Source organism: Bison bison, unplaced genomic scaffold (assembly GCF_000754665.1).
Source record: "Bison bison bison isolate TAMUID 2011002044 unplaced genomic scaffold, Bison_UMD1.0 scf7180017864495, whole genome shotgun sequence".
Classification (NCBI taxonomy): domain Eukaryota; kingdom Metazoa; phylum Chordata; class Mammalia; order Artiodactyla; family Bovidae; genus Bison; species Bison bison.
In genome coordinates this window covers 6,237,429-6,259,741 of record NW_011495054.1, presented here as the reverse complement: position 1 = coordinate 6,259,741, position 22,313 = coordinate 6,237,429, and the positions used below count along the sequence as shown (strand labels likewise).

Below are 22,313 nucleotides of genomic sequence, written 5' to 3'. Positions count from 1 at the left end.
TGCAATGCCAGAGACCCGGGTTCAATCCCTGGGTCAGAAAGATCCTCTGGAGAAGGGCATGTCAACCCACTCCAGTATCCTTGCCTGGAGAATCCCATGGACAGAGGAGCCTGGCAGGCTACAGTCCATGGGGTCACAAAGAGTCGGACACGACTGAGCGACTAACACACATATACACAAAGTTCAAGAACAGACAAAGTTTATCAATCATGATAGAAATCAGAATAGAGATCACTTCTGAGAAGGTTTTTGGCTGAGAAGAGGGCACAGGAACCTTCTTGGGCACTGGAAATGTTTTATCTCTTTATCTGGGCAATAGTTGCAAAAGTCTATACATTTGTAAAAATTCACTTAATATGCTCTTTATGTATGTTATGCCTCACTAAGATAACTTTTATTTTTTAAAGGATATTCGGGCAGGGGGGCAAAGAATACTAAACTGTATGATTCTATTGTTAAAAAGAAAATAAAAGGAAAAATATAATTTAACATACAGGAGAAGTTCTCATCTCAGTTTTTTTTTTTTTTGGTCTCAGGACACTTTTTCACTCATTAAATTATTGAGGATCCCAAAAAGCTTTTGTTTCATGGAATATGTTGATATTTACCATGTTTATTAAACTGAGAAATATCTAAAACACAATGCACAATTCTTTTCACCATCAGAGCAATAATGTCAGTACATGTCATGTGGCCTCTGGAAAACTTTACTGTCCACTCTGAGAAAGTGAAACAAATACCATCTTAGTACTATTATGAAAGTAACTTGATCCTGGAGACTCTCTGAAAGAATCTCAGAAAACTCAATGGTTCCTGGACCTCACACAGAGAACTGCAGGCATGGGGGAAAACTAGGGAAGAAAACCCACTACATGATAAATTATGCTCTCTTGATGCTGGGGTTATAACTTATCTTTATTTGCTTCTTTGTGCTTTTCTGTTTAAAAAACGAGTACACACAGAATAAACAGAAACAAAATATAATGATCACAGATGGTTTTTGCACAAAAAATGAGACAATACACCTGACTCCATAAGGTTGTTGAAAGGCCTAAACAGTAATAACATATTTGGCTGTAAGGGGAAATTGAACCGAGCTGTAATCTGAATATAAGAGTCCTAATTTCCCCTCTGTGAATCCTTGGCTTGTGAGTGCAAGATCTTGCCCTCAAGACCTTCCAGCATGGGGAGAAAATATAAATGCACACACGACTGTGTTGCAAGGTAATAGAAAGAAAACATCGTGGAGGCTCCAAATGCCGCGGGTGCATCCTACAAAATTAATGAGTGGGCACAACCACCCATCACAGGCACAAAAAAGGAATCAATCGCGCAGCCTAGCTCCCAACAGCTGCGCGAGCTCCATCAGCTCAGAACTGAGCAGGACGCCTGCGCACCGTAGAGAGAGGCGGAGTTCAGGGGAGACTGACACAGGGCTCCGTCTACATTCTAGCTCCGCCTCCCTGAGTGGCTGCCAGGCCAACTTCCTATTGGCCGCCGAGGAGAAAGCAGACATCCGGTTTGCGCGTCTGGCCGCCGGAGGTGGAGGCAGCCATGGTGCGGTTCAAGCATAGGTAAGCAGTCTCTTGCCAACAGCCCCTTGCTCGGACCCCGTGGGCCTGGCCCCATGCTCACTTCCCTCCCTCCCGCCCGCCACAGGTACCTGCTCTGCGAAGTGGTGTCTGACGACCCCCGCTGCCGCCTGACTCTGGAGGACCGAGTGCTGGGCACCCTGGTACGGGACACGATCGCCCGCGTGCACGGGACTTTCGGTGCTGCCGCCTGTTCCATCGGCTTCGCGGGTACGAGGGTGCTTGGGAACCGGGTGGACGGCGGGGCTTGGAGGGGGCGGTGGCCACAGGAGGGAGAAAGAAGGGGCACGAACGACCCCGGGAACTGCCAAGCCTTGTGTACTGTGTCCTGTGTAAGATACCGTTCTTTTTAGCAGGGTCGCATCCCGAGGTCTGGGTGAATCGTTAGGCAGAGAGCTAGCTAGTAGTAGGCCACGAGTTCAGTCCTTGAGTTGGGAAGATCCCCTGGAGAAGGGTATTCTTTTCTGGAGAATCCCATGGACAGAGAGAGCTTGGCGGGTTACAGCCCATAGGGTCACAAAAGAGCCGGACATGAGTGAAGCGACTTAGTAGGCAGTGGGACATTGGGCAAGAAGCCCTTGTATCTAATTACCCTTGAAAAGGGCCTATACAGGACGCACAGTTGCTTGTATGTAAATAGGAGCAGGCCCTCTCAACATCCACACTACTGCCATTCACTTTTACCATATTCTTTGAAATTGAATTCCATAGGTGCTTCACATAGGCATAGCTGTCCTACCTCAGGTGAGACTCAGTTGACTGTTTGAAAAACCTACATAGCCCAGTTACAGGACAACTTGGTTTTCAGCCAGGGGTTTTCTGAGGAAGGTGGATCTCTGCACTCCCCACCCATTTATTAACTAGTCAATGCATTAGAAGAACATTTTAAATTCTAAATTCACCAATTCTGAGTGGTGTTCAAGGCACTGGATGTTTCTCCCTTCTGTAAATGAAGTGTTAAGTTGCTCAGTCTTGTCCGACCGAGGCTCCTAACCGATTCATGAAATTCTCCAGGTAAGAATACTGGAGTGGATAGCCGTTACTTCTCCAGGGGATCGTCCCAACCCAGGGATCAAACCTGGGTCTTTTGCATTACAGGGGGATTCTTTACCATCTGTAAATGAGCTGTCCTACTAATTTTTTTCCCCCTTCAGAAATGAAGTTTTTACTTACTGATGAATTCATTCCAAGTGCCACTGTCTTGAGCCATCTCTGATCTCTAGCACATAGGCGTTTAATTATCCAAAGATTTCTAACCCATCCCTGACAGTCCAAATGATTTTTTCTTCCCCCTGCTGTAGTGCGATACCTCAATGCCTATACCGGAATAGTGCTACTTCGATGCAGGAAGGAATTCTATCGGCTTGTGTGGTCAGCTCTTCCCTTCATCACATCCTTGGAGAACAAAGGACACCGCTACCCGTGTTTTCTCAACACCTTACACGTGGGAGGTAGGGGTGCATGGGATATGGCTGGTTTTGTAGCAGGTTCAGCATTCGGTCTTCTGTGGTAGATGGCTATTCCTGCTCTCCTGCTAAAGGCAAGATACTTTTTCCGAGCTCTGCAAGACTCTGAGGCAAATACTTTCCACAAGCTGCTGACCACAAAGCTCTTACCTATGCCAGGTACAATTAGAACATGCCAGAAGTTCCTGATTCAGTACAACAGGAGACAGCTGTTGATCCTGTTGCAGAACTGTACTGATGAAGGTAAGGGATGCTAGCCCTGTGCCCACTGAGCAGGGACTGGCCATGGCCTCTGGCTGAAGGAGAACTCACTCATGCTCTTCACCATGCTCTTTCTCCAGGAGAGCGGGAGGCTATCCAGAAGTCTGTCACTAAAAGCTGTTTACTAGAGGAGGAGTCGGCTGGGGAGGAGCTTTCTGATAGTGGCGGCGAGGAGACTGCTGAGCCAATGGAGTGAACCTTTGCACGTTATGCTGTGCCCAGGCCTTGGGGTCCACCCGCTGGGATGGGACATTCTGAGAGGCAGCAGCATCTTCTGCAGTTCCCAAACTGGATGACTGCAGACCAGAGGCCAGGTGACCAGCTCAAAATGGACTTACGTAAAACTAATCAAAGTCACCTTTACCCAGCATTGCCCGGTTAAGTTGTTCTGCAGGTTGTGAACCCCCTGTCCTTATACACACCTTTGTATCTAACTGCCTGGCAGAGCAGGTTTAATAAATGTATTTGGTTTCTGTTAGCACTTAGTGTGCATGTGAAGTTCATGGTTGGCCTAGTCTCTTTCCCTTTCTATCCCTGGCCTCAGTAGCAAGACCAGCTCCCTGTGTGGTACTAGATGTATAGGCTCCCACTGGAGACCCGATAGCCCTGCCCCTCGGTTGGGCCCTAAGCAATCCAGGTCATTCGGACTAGCAGTTTTGAAGTTTACCTGTCCACAGTGCAGGGCGTGTAGGATCTCAGCTCCTCGACCAGGGATTGATCCCAGGCCCCTCACAGTGGAAACTCAGAGTCTTAACCACTAGACATCTATGAAGTCCCCAGAGTAATAGTGTTAGTGAGACACAGCAACTAAACCGGCACAGATCTAGACCTGGTCTCAATGACCCAAAGGACCTTAAAAATAAACAGATTCTTTGCCAATACTTTACCAGGTAACCTGACAAAAAAATAAATAATAATACAATTCTTACACTTTTGAGTGGGGGAAAATATCTTTGTAATAATGATGTCACCTGACCTCATTATTACAAAGTCAAATAGCAGCTGCCAACATCTGGTGGTTCTCTGCAGTTCCACCCTCTCTATTGCCTTATACCTATACCTGCCTGGCACTCACAGGAATTAGGAGAGACGAGACACGACCCGTTTTGATCTGCTACCTACTAAAGACACCTTTGGAGAAGGCAGTGGCACCCCACTCCAGTACTCTTGCCTGGAAAATCCCATGGACGGAGGAGCCTGGTAAGCTGCAGTCCATGGGGTCGCTAGGAGTCGGACACGACTGAGCGACTTCACTTTCATTTTTCAGGCGTTGGAGAAGGAAATGGCAAGCCACTCCAGTGTTCTTGCCTGGAGAATCCCAGGGACGGGGGAGCCTGGTGGGCTGCTGTCTCTGGGGTTGCACAGTTGGACACGACTGAAGCGACTTAGCAGCAGCAGCAAAGATACTTCAAGGAGATATTCTCTCCTTCATAAAATGGACATCACTCAAAAGTCCCTTACATATTATAATACATTTAACAAACATCTGTCATTTTAAAAATGGGAGGGTAGAATTAATGAGCCCAGATCAAGAACCCTTTAGGCCTGACACTAGGAAAGACATGACTCCATGAAAACAGATTTGCTCAAGTTCACAGCAGCTGTTACCTTAACCTATTAAGAAATAGATGTCTAGCGGACCTGAAATAAATCTTAAAGAAACCAGAAAGCTCACAATGCTTATGCAGGTGATTTATTGCAACTATTTGCCTTCATAGTCTATTATACCTAGAGGTCACTTTATTAAGCAGCAAAATAATTCACATCACTCAAATTCATTCAGCTCAAACCAAGGCATAAGACTGCTCTAGACAACAGGGAGGCAGTGGGGGGCAGGGGTTGGGGAGGCATCCCACTGCTTTCAAACCTGTCCTGGTCTGCCTCCGGGTGTGCCAGACTCCTCCGTTTCTGTAATTCATTCAGGCCACTGTCGCTTGAAACAGGCTTGACCTAAAAGCTATCAGGTCCTAGGGCCTCCTTAGTCAGTGACAGTTACAACTTTCTGTGCCCAACAGAAGATAAAACCCTCCAGCACACATACAAGTGCAACCTGGGTCTGACACCACAGCCTGGTTGTTGTAAGAAAAACTACAATTCAAGCTGGGTATCCTGCATCCATTTTATTCCATCCCTGTTTCTTTAACAAGAGGAGTACTGAACAGATAGAAAAGATTCGACTATTTTTAAAAGACACACCAATAGGTGTGCTGAAAGCAAGGTGCCCTAACACTGGTTTGCGCTGCTCCAAGAGACTAAAACTTAAGTTGGGGTTGAAAAAACTAATTACACATGGGTCAAAAAGACTACCTGGCGACAAACTAAAACCTTGGCAGGAAGAGCTCTCTTGTGAGTGTCAATACTTTATTTTGGTGTAAAGACGGGAAGCTGGAAAATACACTGTATTTAAAATTTTCTTGGTTCCCCCTCACATTGTGGAAACCCCCTCCCCCCAGAGCTAATCTGTTCAAACTCAAATACTTAAAAATTACAGCAGCAAAACAAAAGCGCAAATAAAAAGAAAACCAGATGGAGAAGTTAGCCTGGGCCAGTAGTGTCACTTGGTGTGGACGACGGAGGTGCTGAACAGCAGCTTCTGTTTCTGTTTTTTTCTTTTCTTTCCTCCTTTCTCTTCTAAACAAAACACAGAAAGAACTTAGCTTAGAATGCCACCCTGTTGCCCCCTGGCCAGTTTCCACTGATGGGAGTCATAGGCAATGTGAGTGCAGGCTCTGGAGTTAGACTGCCTGGATTCAAATACCGGACCTTGCACTCTCTGGGTGTTTGTCTTCAGACACATCACTTAGATGCCCAGCCCAGCTCATCTGTAATGTGAATTCTACCCATTTAATATGGTTACTGGGAGAATAAAATTAGCACAATGCTAGGCGTGTAGGAAGCATATCATAAATGCTAGTCGTGAATACCACAGGGGTGTACTTTTGAGTTTGACCTCCATCTATCTATTAGCTGCCTTCACCACCTCAGGATTCAGAAATCTATAAGGCTGGGGGGGAAAAGTTACACAGAATTTCACAAAGGCCTCAAGAATTAATCTGGGGTGCAAAAAGGAGCCATCTGATATACCAGATGGAATGTTAGTTAACACTAGAACGTGAGCCCTGAGGTTCAGAGGGAAAGTGCCAAGTGATTAGTGATCAGTGCCCCTGGATCCAGGAGGAAACCACAGCCCTGAGCTGAGCACCCCGCTCCTGTGCCTTTACCAGAGAGCGGATCTGAAGTCACCGGTGTGTCCAGTTTCATGAAGGCTGCTTCAATAGCTTGGCTGAAGGAATTCTGGAAACTGGGCACAGGAACGCGGTCTGAGTTATCACTCTCCCCATCGCTGTCCACAGGGGCAGGAGGACCTAAGGTGTTTTCATCTAAAAAAGACCAGTGTTAAAATTGCAGAAACAACTCCAGAGCCTTCTACTTTCTGAAAGGGCCCAAGCTTCCCCTTTATCAGCGGGCCATTCTCACCTTTTTTTGGAGCAGTTTTGGGCCATCCATCTGCTTTTGCTTTTCCAACTCTCAGCATCTGCCGAAGTGGGAAAAGGAAGGGAAAGAATTTAAGTTACTGATCCTATTTCTTCTCCAGACTGCTACCTTGATACTGACTGGTACAGGGGACAAAGAATCAACTACCCCCACTGGGAAAAAATTTTCTGGATACTTCTTTCCCTAACACAGTGTTTTCCTCATGTCCCCTATATCCTGAACTGGCAGTGAAACTAACAAGGTGGGAAACCAGAACCTGTTCTGTTCCTTAGGAAACAGGTAAAGAATACTGCAAAGAATGCACAAGAGATTTATACTCTGATTTTGAAGTGGGGAATCCTGACTTTGTGTCATTCCTTTCTTCTGGACAAAATTTTCCTCCTCTTCTGGAGATGCCTAAAAACATCAACATTACTCCTCTTGCAGTAAGGAGTGTACAGGACCTTCCAAATTTAAAACAAACCGCTTGCCGCGCAAACCTCAGTTACCTAAGGCCACAAAAACCAATTTAACTTTATCCCGAAACTGCTCCCACAGCTCTCATTACCTTTCAGTCTTTGCTTTTCCAATAGCTCCTTAACTATTAACATTTAGATTCAGCCATAAACCAGATTCCTGAAAATATAGTAACATCAGAACAATCCCTCCCGAAAGAGGAATTTTTCATCTCAGTTGGCCAAGGCCAGCTCTGTAAGTGCTGAGGGTCACTTTGCATCCTATCTACCACACATGACATGCCACCAAAAGCAGGGTGTATTGTACCAAGAAACAAACCCCACAAGATTCACGTCAGCATGCCTGTCCCGAATGTGTCCCAACCTGGGGCTTGCATATTATGCAAAATGAATTCAACTGGCAGATACTGATTTCACTGATGAACTTTCTTCATCATATACTACTGTGAAAATCTGCTCCCTTGGTCCCCAAGAGTTTGGGGTCTAACACAGTACAACATCTGAATCATCTTATAAGATCATTAAAATCTCACCTATATTTTAATCTCACCAAAAATGTTTATATGTTTAGCCTGGGTCCACTCATGAAGAAACAATCAGAAAATCTACAGTGTAGGATCATTTATAGAACAACAGGCCTAGATGCTTCAAAAATACCCATGTGGTTTAGCCACTAAGTCGTGTCCAACTCTTGTAACCTCATGGACTATAGCCTGCCTTCTCTGTCCATGGGATTTCCCAGGCAAGAATACTGGAGTGGGTTGCCATGCCCTCTTCCAGGGCATCTTCCCGACCCAGGAATCGAACCAGGGACTCCTGCATTGCAGGCAGGTTATTTACCAACTGAGCTACGAGGCAAGCCCCCAAAATACCCATGCCACATGTTAAAAAAAAAAAAAAAAAAACAGAAGCCAGGGGAACTGTTATGGGTCAAAGGAGACTGAAGAGAGTTGAAACACTAAATGCAATGAACAGTCTGACTGAATCTGACTGAAAACAATATAGGACACTGAGACAAAAGGGAAAATAGAAATATGTGCCATCTTAGACAGTATTAAATCAGCTGAATGTCTTTGATGTAACAATGATAACTGTGGGCATATAGGAGAATGTCATTTGAGTGGTATGTATCTCCCAAGTATTTAGTGGTGAAATGTCATTCATGAGGTCTGTATCTTATTTTCAACACAGCAAAAAAAGAGAGAAAAAGCAAATATAGCAAAACAGTAACTACTGGTCAATCTGAGTGAAAAGTATGAATATTCATTACACTATCCTTTCAACTCTTTAAGTTTGAAGTTTTTTAAAATATAATGATGAAAAATGCAATGGCAGTAAAACCTAGCTAAAAAAACAACTCAGACATTGACCTAACTCCTGGGAGCCACTTGCTTATACCTCTGAAACCAGGTAGTTCATTTTCAGGATCACTCTCAATTATTTCATCCTCGACTTCAAGGACTCTCCTCACCAAAGTTGAATTCCTGCTCATTTCTCAGCACAAACTTCCATCTATATGTGAGAAACGTCTGTATCAACTACCTGCTTTAAAGAACTATTAAGCAAATGAGTCCAAACTAGTCCCAAAGAAATGAACACTAACTTCCTACGGGGTGCTTGTCAGCTGTCTGTCCATCTTCCTCAGTTATCAAATGCAGGAATGCTGACTGTTTGCTTATTTTAAAGATTGATACTGATTTGACATCAAATCTTACTAGCCTAGTGCTCCCTTCAACCCATCTCAAGACAGCCACTTTGGCTAGTTAGTTACAGGATAACCAAAACAACCTTCCCCTTCCCAAAGCAAAGAATGGTTTATTATATTTCATACCACCTAAGTCAGAGGTCCCAGAACTAGGGGCCAGTTAAGATTGACTGACATATCCCCAGCCCCTAGATCAGTGTTAGTACACGAATAATCTAGTGACTTGTTAAATAATTAAAACTCTGATTCTTCCTCAGCTATTCTTGGCTTCTGTCCTTGGTAAGTTTATGGTAGTATCTGAGACTAAATCCATGAGCTTCTCTTTAAAGCGCCTTGCATGATTTTGAAAGTCAGGGTGACATTAGCCTGTAAATCTCCCGTCTCCAGCAGAGATTTCCAGGAAGAACAAGCAGCAGAGTTCATGTTAAATGCCCGTGGGCTGCTTTAAAAGCAGTGGGTTTACCTGGGCAAAGGAAGGGAAGGGAGAGTCTTCTTCCAGACTCCCAACGCAGAATGAAGGACTGCCCTGACTGGCAGTGGGTGACAGAGGGGTCAGCAGGAAGTCTGAAAGGGAACCAGAGACCTGATTATACAAGTCAACTTAATAAAACAGAAGAGAAAAAAATAAATAAATAAAACAGAAGAGATTAACACCAAATCAGGTCTGGATAATTACCAACACTGCCTCAAAACGCTAAACCTTGATCTACCTTCAACTCTGCCATGTGCTTATAAAGCCAAGAACATGGCCTACTGTTCACACAAGTGATCAGAATAGGGAGAGAAAAGTTTCAAGGTTATGAGAACACTAGAAGGCACTGCAAAATCCATTCCCACAGTAAAAAAACCCTTTCCACGTAAGCCAGCTCTCAAGGCCTAGGTACTGGATGTCATGGACTAGTTTTATATGGATAAAAAGCTTCAAGAAAAAGAAATGAAATGTAATCAGGTCAGCCTTTATGTTCCAGCCAGCAGATGTCTATGACCTGGGGAATATTCAGTTAGAATTCAAAACACACACAGCAACAGAATCCAGCAAAATGCAAGCTTTTCCGTGCTACTCCCTTCCCCAGGTTGTCGTCTTCTCCATCCTTTCGGAACCAGAGCGAACATTTCCCACAGACCAGCCCACCCACTGCCCTGATCACTGCTGGCAGGGAGAGGCCTTTCCAGTCAGCCAGGGCTCTGCGGTACTTTTATTTCTAGGCCCATCCAACTGCTCTTGCCTGAAGGTGTTGAAGCCCACATACCTTCAGAAAAACTAGTGTGTGAAAATACAATCTCTGTGTCACAGATGATGCAGTCAATGTTTTGCCATGTTCCTTTGTACAGTACGTCTCATCTCAGTTAAACTGAAGAGCATGATGGCTGTGTAGCCCTTAGACTCTAGTCCCAGTCCCTGACACTAACCAAGCCCTGGCCTTCATCTCAGGCTCCTAAATCTGCGAAGTGACAGGCAAATGATCACAAGAGTCACCAAATGTTCTGATCTTGGACATTCACTGAAAATGCCTGAGAAAAATAAATTTTAAGTATCAAAAACGATCTGCCAGGTGGATGAAGATCAGAAGACAGCTCTCTGAAATTATAACTGTTTAATTTCATAACACAGTAATATATTCTATACATAAGCAAAACTGTTTTTAAAAAGCTGACAGCCTCTTAATCCTGATCTCAGTCCCTAGAGTGGAACACTGTTAGTGGTCTGGAACACAATCATCCCAGGATTTTTCTATACATTTAGATATATAAACCTACACCGAAATGTTTTGTGTGGCATTTTTAACCCAAAAATGGTGTCATGCTTTGTCTTTTTCTACAAATTCCTTTCATCTTAAAGGTTCAGGAAGTGAGCTATCTCCCTTTTCAGTAGGTGTAAAGAATTTCATAGTAAAAATGATGTAATTGAGCCATTTCCCTACCAGTAGACTTTGTAGGCTGTTCCCTCCACCCCTCACCATAAACAATGTTACAATAAGACAAATATAAAGATGTTCACACATACAGAGGGAGTACTTCAAAGGCAGAACTAGAAATAAAACAGCTGGGCTGCGGAGAAGAATCTAGGTTTAACTGTCCTGCTGTAGGGTCTGCCTGAGTTATTCAGAAGCTAACAGGGCATAAAGCAGTCCATACGTGAATCAAATGTTAAGAATTTAGTGTTTCTCAGGAATCTATTAACTATGCAAATAAAATCAGTCCCCTAAAGACCCCACCATGCTGAGGTCACTGTTGTAAATTCAGACACTAGGGCTCAACTTAAGGTCTACAGCTGGTGGTCAACTTTATTCTCTAAGTCCCAACCCCATTTACCTGCTTGGGAACCTGGACTTCTGCTAAGAGGAGAAAGGGAGAGTGCCCCACGGCCCTCAGTGCTGGTGGAACCCAAAGCAGAATCAGAGGAGCAGGTGTAGGAATTGAAGGCAGGAAACTGCTGTAGATTCTCCAGGGGAATGTGGACTTCCGGGTCTGCAAAGACAAGATGAGAACAGCAAGCCCACTTACAGAATTCTTCGAATCTTTTCCAACAGTTATGGATGGTCAATATGAATCTCCCAGGTGTATGAAGGATGGAGACAGCTTTAAAACCAAAATTTGTAATATTTGCCACTTTATGTCTTTAATATAAAACCCTTGTTTTAACTATTCATGTTAAAGCTGGGTGATAAACCTGAGGGTTAATCATACTGTTCTATATAATTTTTAATTATTCCCATAAAAGTCTTTGTTCTTGAAACATCAGTTTTCTCAGCTGTTTAAGACTTGTGCCAAACAGCTACACAACACCAGGATGCCAGCTACATACTTATCCCAGTTAGAGAAGTAAAATTTGTATTTACCATACCATGTGGATTCAAAATAGTCAAGTCTTTTCCCTAGCCAAGGATTCAACTCCTTGTTCCTGGAGGTTAAGCAGGCCCTCATGTCACAAAATCCTTAGTTCAGTGAAGCTTATGTTGCGGAACCAGATTAAAAGACTCTACTTATTGGTATGAAAGAGCTCAAGTCTAACTCCCTGCATGTATTTCCTAGTATGTCAACAGGTTTCTACTATTTCAGACTCTCCTGGTAGACTAGCTATGTACAGATGTCTCCAGAGTTGAAGGCGAGGCCAACAACATACCCAGAGAGCACATGGGCCAATTATCCCCAGCATTCAGCAGATGTCCAATTCCCTAGCCACACACCCGCCCCGGGTTTTTTCCACCCACTTTGCCAAGGATGAACTCACTCTTACTCCTTACTATGTGCTATGCACTTTGACCCGCGCCAATTCCAATTCTCTCAGGAAGCCCATGAGGGAGGTGCTCTCACAACTCACGTTTAGAAGTTGAAGAAACCAAGTGGCAGAGCTGAGCTACGACTGGGCCGGGCCTGGGGCCTCTGTACAGTGATGCACAGCTGTGCTAGTCACAGATGAGCGCTCCTGAACTTACACTTGCCCTGCTTCTTGTTCTCCTCCATCTCAATCCGGCGCTCTCGGCGGCGTTCCTCCCGGGCCTTCTTCTGACGCTGCCGCTTCCTCTTCTCAATGTCATCTGCGGGGTGGTGAGGTGGTCAGGAGGCAGACCCAGGACAACCTGGCAATTAACTCCTCCCAGGTGACTAGCAGCTAAGGGCACAAGGGAGGGCCCAGCTGGACTGGATGGAGAGTATCAGGAGTTCGGAGACTCATGACAGAAGTCCTTACCTCCTTCTACACTGGGTTTTTAGTCATAAGAATCCCTGAATTCCACTAAAAAAGGGAAGCAAAGTAGAGCATTCTCACCTGAGAATATCTCTAGGGTTTCCTTAGAGACCAGAGGAGGCTGAAGAGCCAGTTCACAGATGCTGAACTCGCAGGTGAGCGGCAAGTGAGAGAGGTATCTATGACGCTGTCGCATATCCTGCAAGGGAAAAGGGGCCGACGCTCAACTAAGACCAGCCGTGACTCTGAGAGCAGAGGTTCCCACCCAGATATCCAGCAGGGAAACACACTCACTCAGATGGCACTACGGCTCAACTTATCGCCATTTTGGAAAGCTGAACAGAAATTGTCAATTAACCTACAGTAAGGTAGAATAACCAAATTGCAAACCAAAATTGCAACCAAAAGCAATTACTGGGTTTGTGATGCAAATGAATTAACTAAGCCCAGTAATGCATGATACAAAGCTGATAAGCTGTTTCTGATTTTCTGGGGGGTCCACAATAAACAGGGAGAATAAGGAAGACAAGAGTTACTTATTGGCAAAAAATCTGAGAACCTCTGACAGAATTAATGGTAACTGGGAAGGTAGACAAAGCAGGTTTCCCTATTGAACAAAACTTGGCCTAAAACAATAAAAATGAAGCGGATTTAATTTTCTTTTTATCCTTTTTCTTCACATTAGATAGAAAGGTTATAGTACATAAAAAGTCTCTTAATGTTAAGCTTTTGAACTGTGATCAATACAAGGGTAATTCTCAAAGGGCAAATATTCACATATGTAAATTATCAGACAATAATTCACAGGTATCTGCTAAGCCAAAACTCATAAGCTACCTTAAAGCCTCCAAGGACTTTGTTTTCTTGGCCATTTCTCCCAAGCAGTAGGAAGAAAGAGAAACAAAAACAAACTCATCTCAAATGAAAGCAGTGGAGACATCTCTATCCCCAAACCACAATAAAGGAACCTGTGATACAGACAGCAGTGGCGGACTGACCTAACAGAACCCCCGCATGGCAGGGGAGCCCCATTTAAGTTTTTAAAAATTCACAGGCTCCAAAACACAAACTCACACACACAAAAACTAAAGGCCTTTGAAGGTCTGTGAACCTGATCGGCTAGGCCTAGCACAGAGAGATGAGGTTAATGCGGCTCCCTGCCCGTCCACCTCGCAAGGCAGGCCCTTACCTCAGACATGGAGTAGCCGGAGATCTCCACCACTGTGGCCGAGATCTTCTCAGGGCTCTGCTCCAGGCTGCCGTACTCCCGCACAAGGCAGCGCACGTTCACAGGGTGCAGGAACATGTGCTGCCCGTCCTCCGCTGAAGACAAGCGGATCCGTCACACCATGCTCCCGGCCAGTCCTCAAGTCGGGGCCCTCCTGGTACCCGACCCGACTCTCCCTCCCCAGGCTGAAAGGCACAACAGGCCCAGCCACCTAGGGTCTGTGCCACTGCCTCCCTCTGCTTAGAGAGCCAGACCACTTCTCTGAAACATCCAGCGGCACCCAGCCGGCCCCTCAGGGAGGCTCACCTTGGTAAAAGTAGTAACAAGGAGAGCTGCTCAGGTGAGTGACGCTTGGTTTGCTGACGGGTTCCTGCTGGCTGGACTCGGTACAAATGGTCCCTTCTCCAAGATTGTCTTCTACTAACTCCAGGTCCTCACAGGCCTCTGACAAGCCCTCAGGCTCTGGTTCAGACACTGTTTCCTCCTCCTCTACCAGAGGGAGAGCAACAGGATGAGGAGGACCCAGAGAACAAACTTCGGTGGCGTCTTCATCAAAAGCAGACAAGTACTCCAACACGCCCTGTTGGGACAAACTGCAGGTTACAGAAAGAACATGTGGCAAAGGCAGGAACCAAGCTCTAGAGGTCTATCTTAGCGGTCACTGACTTAACATCGCTAAGGAAAGAACACACATGAGACAGCACATAGGAAAAATTTAAAAATAACTTTTTTAAAAAAGCACATAGGAAATACTCATAGTTCCCTTTTCTCCAGATCTAACAGTGCCTACCAGCTGGAGAAGAATGGTGGCCACTCAGTCGGTAACAAAGACACCAACCTTCCTGGGTTGAAAAACGGACTCCTTCGCCAAGGGAGCCATCAGCACCAGTTGTTCCAGAGCAGCCACAACACCAGGGACCTCCCCTCTGCTTTCAGCCAATCCTGACAGAGCCTCTTCCCGAGCCTAGAGCACCAGAGAGAAAACCAGAAACATATTGAGTCTGAAGGACCAAAGTTTACAATGGCCTCTCGACAGGAGCAAAAGTTAAAAGGCCAAAAGGAAGTCTAAGTATTTAAAATTCTCACTCTTTAAAGAAAGCAGGAAGCAAAAGGTATCTGGTACTCCAATGGGATGGTATTCTGCTTAACGTCTCTGGCAGTGATAATGACAACACTACACAAAAGCTTCCTGAACAGAAATTCGAGGACACAGAAGTGGTCTTCTAGTTTTTATGAACTAAGCTTAGAGAGAGAGAACCATTGTGGGAAACAAGGGTTTGTGCAACCCCCATTTCAACCTAGACAGATCTACTTATATGAAGCTTTCCTATAAGCTCCCTGAAATGCATTTGAACTAATGCCCTGCATTACAGAAAGAAAATGAAAAGTAAATACAGAATCCTGCCCAAAGAGGACTTGTGAGTCAAACAGAAAGGAATTCAAATACCAGCTTCACCTCTTACTAGCTGTATGTCCTCAAGTGAATTACCTAACCCATGATTCCACTTTAAAGGGGACAGCTGTTCTATCACACCCAGTTATGAAGCTACATGATAAATAAGAGCAGTACGCCAGCACAGGGCCTGTCACAGGCCCTTCCATCAGGGCTTTCACTGTTCTAACAGATCACTGATTCTCAAAGTGTGACCTGGGGGTGAGCAGCACCAGACTCCCCTGGAACTTGTGATAATGCAAAGTATTAACCTTACTGAGCCTAGACCTACTGAATCAGTCTCTTAGGGCAGAGCCCAACAACTAGCGATTCTGCTGCCTCTTAAAGTTTAAGAATTCCTATTGTAGAGGACACAGGGCATAGGGAATTCTCTATTTGGATACTGCTGCTCCAAAATCCTCAGCAGGCATTGGTAGAGCCTGCTTGAGAGGCCATAATAATTTCTTCACAATGTTCCTTAAATAAAACATCTCCAAAAATTAATCCAGGTGCTTTCCTAAAAAGCAAACAAAAGCCTATGTTGCTTAATTGAGGGCACAGCTGGAGAAGGAAATGGCAACCCACTCCAGTACTCTTGCCTGGAGAATCCCATGGAGGGAGGAGCCTGGTAGGCTACAGTCCAGGCAGTTGCAAAGAGTTGGGACACGACTGAGCGACTTCACTTTCTTTCTTTACTTTCTTTCTTAGGGCTTTCCTGGTGGTCCAGTGGTTAAGAATCCATGTGCCAATACAGAGGACACAGGTTCAATCCCTGGTCAGGGAAGATCCCACATGCCACGGCACAACTACTGAAGCCCGAGGGCGCTAGAGTCTATGCTTAGCCACAAGAAAAGCCACTGCAGTGAGAAGCCCACAAGAGTAGCCCCTCCTGGCCACAACTACAGAAAAGCCCCCGCACAGCAATGAAGACCCAGAGCAGCCAAAAATAAATACATCTTAGAACAAAAAAAAGAACACAGCTAATCCAAGACACTCCAGAGTTTTAAGATCACCCTGACTTGATCTTTTCAGTCCCAGGAAGCACCTGAAAAACCACTAGGTTACCCTCTCCCTCCCATCACCAAAGCCCAGAGCAAATCCGCTTTCTCAGCTGTTCCCTACTCATCATCTCAAACGCGGGTGGGGCTGAAGTAGCCAATTTCCAACCCCTGCCCCCACTCCCAGGGCTTCCCGTCACCTTGAGCTCCTGGATAGCTGCCTCAATAAAGCAGGACTCGGGCGTGTGCTTCTCCTCTGCTAGCTGCCGCTCCAGCGCCGCTTTCTCTTCCTGCACCACCCGGCGCAGCACCTGCTCCTTGGAGGCCAGCAGCAGCTTGGAGTACTGGCTGTGCTGCTCATCTGCAACAACACCAACGAGATCACAGAGAGGCAAAACTCAGAGCTCACGGCTATGTGGCTAAATAGCAACTTTCATACACAGCTTTTTTCTAGGATGAAAATAGAATGACTTACTGCATTTTCCTTAAAAGAAAAATATTTAGCAATGACCCTTAACTTAAAATTTACAACTTGGACTCCATAACACAAGAAAGCTATCCTAAGAAAACCAAAGATGTAGAAAAAAAAATTAATGTTCTGAGAATTCCCTAGTAGTCCATACTTTCACTGCTGAGGGTCGGGGTTCAATTCCTGGTTGGGAACTAAGATTCAAAAAGTAATATGATGCGCACCCCCTCCCCTACACACACACAAAAAAACTTTAGTAACAGAAAAGCTGCAACCAACTAGTAAGTCCAATAAAGAAACAGTGACATGATGGTATATTCATTAAAGAGAATTTTGCAGACATTAAAAATGCTCTTCTAAGAAGGAAGCATTTAGTGACATGGAGAAATATCCACATTACATGGGGGGAGAAAAAACAGATGCCAAACAAGAAAACAATTCCAATCTCACAAAAATATACATGTATAGGAAAAAACTCTACAATTAACATTTTGGGGTACCTCTGGGTAAAAGGATCCAGGATGATTTACTTCCTTCACATCCATCTCTCAAATTTTATGGACTTAAAAAACCCTGAGATAACTACTTACAAATCTGAATGTGTGTCCTTCACACTTTTTCCTATACATTTATATATCCACATTCATAAATAAAGGTCTCGATCTATTTCTTTTTTTACCTTCTATATTGTGTTAGAAATGGAAGATATACTCTAATGAGTTAAGTTTCCTGTGGACATTTAGGTTATTGCCAATTTCTATTACGACTGTAACAAACAAACAACTATAACAAAAAATTCCTATACATGCTCTTTGGTACAAATGATTTCTTTATGCTACTGAATCAAAGGTTGGGTCTATTTTATATACTACCCGCCTCCCCACATACACACTAAAGGCTGCATCAATTTAAACTCCAAGAACAGGAGTACCCACTTGCCCACCCCTGCCGAAACCCAGCACAGGCATACCTCAGTGATATGCTTGTTTGGTTCCACTGTAATAAAGTGAGCATCACAATAAAGCAGGTCACAGATTTTTGTTTCCCAGTGCATACAAAAGTTATTCTTACACTATTCTGCAGTTTATATGCTAGCAATAGCATTAAAACAATGTAGATACTTTAATTACAAAACACTGTTAAAAAACGCTAACCATGGGCTTCCCTGGTGGTTCAGTGGTAAGGAATCCACCTGCAAATGCAGGAGACACAGACTCAATCCCTGGTCTGGGAAGATCCCACATGCCTCAGAGCAACTAAGCCCGTATACCCCAACCATTGAGCCTGTGCTCCAGAGCCTGGTAGCTGCAACTACTGAGCCCATGTGCCACAACTACTGAAGCCCGAACGCCCTGAAGCATGTGCTCCACAACAAGAGAAGCCACACAATGAGGAGCCCACACACCGCAACTAGAGAAAAGCCCACGTAGCAACGAAGACCCAGCACGAGGAGCAAAAAAATGCTAACCATCACCTGACAATGCAGGGTTTTCACAAACCTTCAATCTGTAAAAACTGCCTATCTGTGAAGCACAGTAAAATGAGGTATGCCTGTATTTGCCTCATCCTGGGTGTGTGTGTGTGTCACTGTTACAGGCATTTGTGTAACTCTAGGCAAAGTTAAACTTCTGTAGATACTTGGGAAGTTATTCAGATATCCTCTCCTGGGAAATACTTTGCCACATGCTTAGCCTATTCTTCTACTTGACTGTTAATTTATAGAACATCTGTATGTTCTAGACATTAATCTTTATTTTAAATGTGAAAATCTTCCACTATTTATCACCTGTTGACTTTAAGGAATTTTGCTGAATCTTAATTCTCATAAAATCAAATTTATCAATCTTTTATTTTATAGCATTGATGGTTTCAGCTTGGTTCAAACACCTTCCCAGGTAAAACCCCAAATAAAGATATTTTCCTATATTTTCTTTTAAAAGTTTTGAATTTTGTTATATTTGATTTTTCAATCCATCAGGAATTGATTTTTATGAATGGTATGAGATAGGGATCTAATTTTTTTTTTCCATAACAGTCAACTGTTTATACCGTTTATTGAAAATCCTCTTCTGCCCAAAAACTGAAATGTCACTTTAATGCTCATCTCCATTGGAATACAGAGAATACAACCCCTTGCACTTTCCTACCATAAGCACTGACCACACTCTAGATCCAAATGTCTGGCTACCAGTCTGTCTCTTCGATTAGACTACTGAGTTCCTTGATGACAGGTGTCAAGACTGGCTGACTGTGGAATCCCCCCAAAACTGGGCACAGGGCTAGATACTACTCAACAAAGCCTTATATGTATTTTAATTTTTCATTTCACAAATGAACTAAACTCGAAATCAAGAGTTAAATCATTTTCTGCAAACTTCACCCCCAACCTACTGGAATCCCATGTCTAATTTGGCAATGCTAGAATTGGCTAGCTTAAAGGCTCAGTTTTTGACAGTAGAAAGACATACTCAAGTAGCCTTAACGGATATACCCACCATTATGTGTTCCCCAAATTAACGAAACTCACCTCCAAGATGAATAGGATGGTCTACATTCATCCACTTGGATTTGGGCAAGGCCACCAACACCCCTTTCTCCCTCTTCATCAGCTGCATTGTAATGGTATCACCAACAACATACTGACGTGACTCTGTGGCAACAACACTGTAACATGGACATTCATATGTAGAAGGGCAAGCAGTTGGCAGACTGAGGTCTAATCTGGTAAACACCTCCATCTTACCTCTTTAGATCCTTCTTATGCACAGAACTGTAACAGATGGGACATTTACTCCAGGTCTTCTCACTCAGTGAAAGATAGTGCAGGATGCACGCCCAGCAGAAGATGTGTCCACAACGGGTTATCTTGGCTGCAGTAGGTGGATATAGGCATATTGGGCAAGATGGCACTTCATGGCTACAAATGCGCTGAAACAAACACCACCACAGGTTAAACTGCTTTCAGAACTGACTAGGGACTGTCAGAGCCTCTTCCATCCCCCTCCTCATCCCTATACATTTCTAACAACACATCTTCATAATACAGTTCAACAGTGCAGGTATATCCAAAAGAGCACCTCAAGCAAATCATTAAGGAAACCAAAATAATAATATAATAAAACCACCATATAACAGGTATTTTCAGAGTTCAGCATCAAAAGGAAAAAATGACAATCAATACAGATCCCATTAACAAAAAAAGACATGTGTACACATACATAAAGGCAGGATTCCCTGGTGGCTAAGATGGTAAAGAATCTGCCTGCAATGCAGGAGACCCAGGTTTGATCCTGGGTCAGGAAGATCTCCTGGAGAAGGGAATGGCAACCCACTCCAGTGTTCCTGCCTGAAGAATCCCACAGAGAGAGGAGCCTGGTGGACTACAGTCCATGGAATCGCAAAGAATTGGACACAACCAAGTGACTCGTGCACACGCACACATACACATGCATAAAAAGGATCTAGAAGTAATCAGGAGGAGTCAGTGAGGCTTCTACATTATGTCTGTTTTTTCCCTAAACCAATGCATATAGAACTTAAGTTTCATAGGCTTTCCATGTCACTTTCAGATGATTTTATGAATTTTCACAGTAATGAGAGTGCAGGCCTTGGAGTCTATCACTTTGAAAGGTATTCTACATCACATAACTAGGGGTAACAAAGGGATACCCAGAGCCTGTAACTTCAAGAGAAGACAAGTGCAGCAGTAGCTTGGACTGCAGTACAGCTGTGGGGCTCATTTCACCTGTCACGAGGCCAAGGCCAAATCTCATACTGATGACTAACATGACTACCAATGAAGCAGTGTACATGTTATGAGCCCTTCCAGGGTCAGGAGGATAACCAGAGTTCTCTATTCCCCTGCTTATGTCTTCCCAGAGGAGAGGAGGTAGCAGACAGGACTGTTATTACCCTCTTACCCTGCAATGCCTAGTCCTGCAGGAGCCAATTAGCAGAAAATCAACTTTAGACGAAACCAGCAGTGAGCTCTGGAAAATGCCCACAGTAAGGCTAGACAGAAAGATGGATCAGCAGTGCACTCAGCCAAAAGCTGCTGTCACCACAGTCCCTCTCTTTAGTTCACTCTGCCACGCTCAGCTCACAGCTGAGCTGAACTACTCACCACTTGTTCCACAAAGTCCCAGTTGACTAAGGTATCAGGATCAGCAAAATGAACTGTGTAGTCTTGGTCTTCAGACACCACAAACTGGCAGCTAGAAACAGGGAGAGACAAGAAAAGGGCAGACTGTCAGAAATCACTGACAAGCCCTCAGCAGAAAGTCACCATCTCTTCATTTAGAAATCAAACGCAGGAATTAGCAGCCAGGGTCTGTGAGGCACTGAACTAGGACTTCAGCCTGAGTTCCAAGTCCTGACTTTGGAGGGAATCCAAAGACTCAGCGGGTAGGAGTCCAAATCCATGAACTCTGTTTCCTTTGCTCCTGGGCCCAGCCAAGCTGCCTGTAGGCCCTCCCCTCGAACTAAAATTAGCCTAGACAGTGGCTCCATCAACGAGAAGGGAAGCCAGATGTCCTTCCTCACCACCAGAAACCACCAGTCTTCAAGGCAGCAGCAAAGACTGTCCCCACTCAGTCATCTGAGTACCAGGATTTTTTGTTGTTGTTTGTTTGTTTGGGGTTTTTTTGGGCCACGCAGTATGGCTTGGGGATATCTCACTTCCCCAATCAGGGATTTAACCCAGGCCACATCAGTGAAAGCCCAGAATCCTAACCACTATACCACCAGAAACTCCCACCAGTTTTTTTACATAAAATACAAAATGGTTACTTCAGTCTAGACCCAAGGTCAAACTTTACATGAACTAAGGTCACACAAAAGGAAAACAAAAGAGAATCAGTATCTGAACAAATGCATGCCAAACACTCCAGCGTGGCATTCGATTCTCCCGTAATTAATTTCTCCTCCTCTATATGTAAGAGGAATAGCTGAATCTCAAAGTGGTTAGGTAAGTTACTCAAGGTCTAAAGCCAAAATAAGATTCAAATCTGAATTCAATTCCAAAGGAAACATTTTTACTACCTCATCACAATACTAAAGCATTAATTTATTTAAGTATTATATTATTTTAAACACCAAGAACACGTGCTTGAAACACATATGTGTTTTCAAGGCCAGGTGAGAAACAGAGGGAGCAATCAACTCCCTTTCCACCTCTCCCACAGTTGCTTAAAAGAGGCCTCTCAGTACCACAAACGCCCAGAGGCTCATTTCACTCCCCTCCTAAGAGTAGAGGTACTCACTTGGCTTGCAAAAAGAGTTCCTTATTAAAAGGCTTATGTCCCCACTTGTTCCTTTTTCCCCAGCTGCCATGTCCACTGCCTTCAAAATGACCAGCCTGGCCACGGGGTTCAAAAGTGAAATTCAACAAGTGGTTCAGGTTGATCTTCTTCGGACCAGAGAACTGGGCAGGGCTAAACTCTGCCCGTTGAGCCTCTGCTACCTAGAGAGAATGAGAGCAAAGCAGAGGATTTCCAGTTAGGATGACACTTGCTACATGACAGCA

At 44.4% G+C, this 22,313-nt stretch overlaps 2 protein-coding genes across 2 annotated transcripts in view; one reads left to right on the top strand and one right to left on the bottom strand.

The window, feature by feature from the left end:
• Positions 1-851: 851 nt before the first annotated feature.
• Positions 852-3,797, top strand: POP5 (processing of precursor 5, ribonuclease P/MRP subunit (S. cerevisiae)). The gene is made up of 5 exons (XM_010828631.1): positions 852-1,574; positions 1,660-1,802; positions 2,894-3,043; positions 3,218-3,301; positions 3,400-3,797. Exons 1-5 carry the CDS (start codon positions 1,555-1,557, stop codon positions 3,513-3,515), a joined length of 513 nt encoding a protein of 170 aa, XP_010826933.1. The 5' UTR covers positions 852-1,554; the 3' UTR covers positions 3,516-3,797.
• Positions 3,798-4,996: 1,199 nt separating this feature from the next.
• Positions 4,997-22,313, bottom strand: part of RNF10 (ring finger protein 10) — a 33,634-nt gene continuing 16,317 nt past the window's right edge. Inside the window, 15 exon segments of the mRNA XM_010828630.1 lie at positions 4,997-5,950; positions 6,541-6,699; positions 6,797-6,854; positions 9,438-9,538; positions 11,288-11,443; positions 12,412-12,513; positions 12,744-12,861; positions 13,852-13,985; positions 14,197-14,470; positions 14,729-14,854; positions 16,521-16,681; positions 19,317-19,453; positions 19,533-19,717; positions 20,913-21,003; positions 22,051-22,250. Of these exon segments, the coding sequence (XP_010826932.1) occupies positions 5,874-5,950; positions 6,541-6,699; positions 6,797-6,854; positions 9,438-9,538; positions 11,288-11,443; positions 12,412-12,513; positions 12,744-12,861; positions 13,852-13,985; positions 14,197-14,470; positions 14,729-14,854; positions 16,521-16,681; positions 19,317-19,453; positions 19,533-19,717; positions 20,913-21,003; positions 22,051-22,250 (2,079 nt within the window). The 3' untranslated portion in view covers positions 4,997-5,873.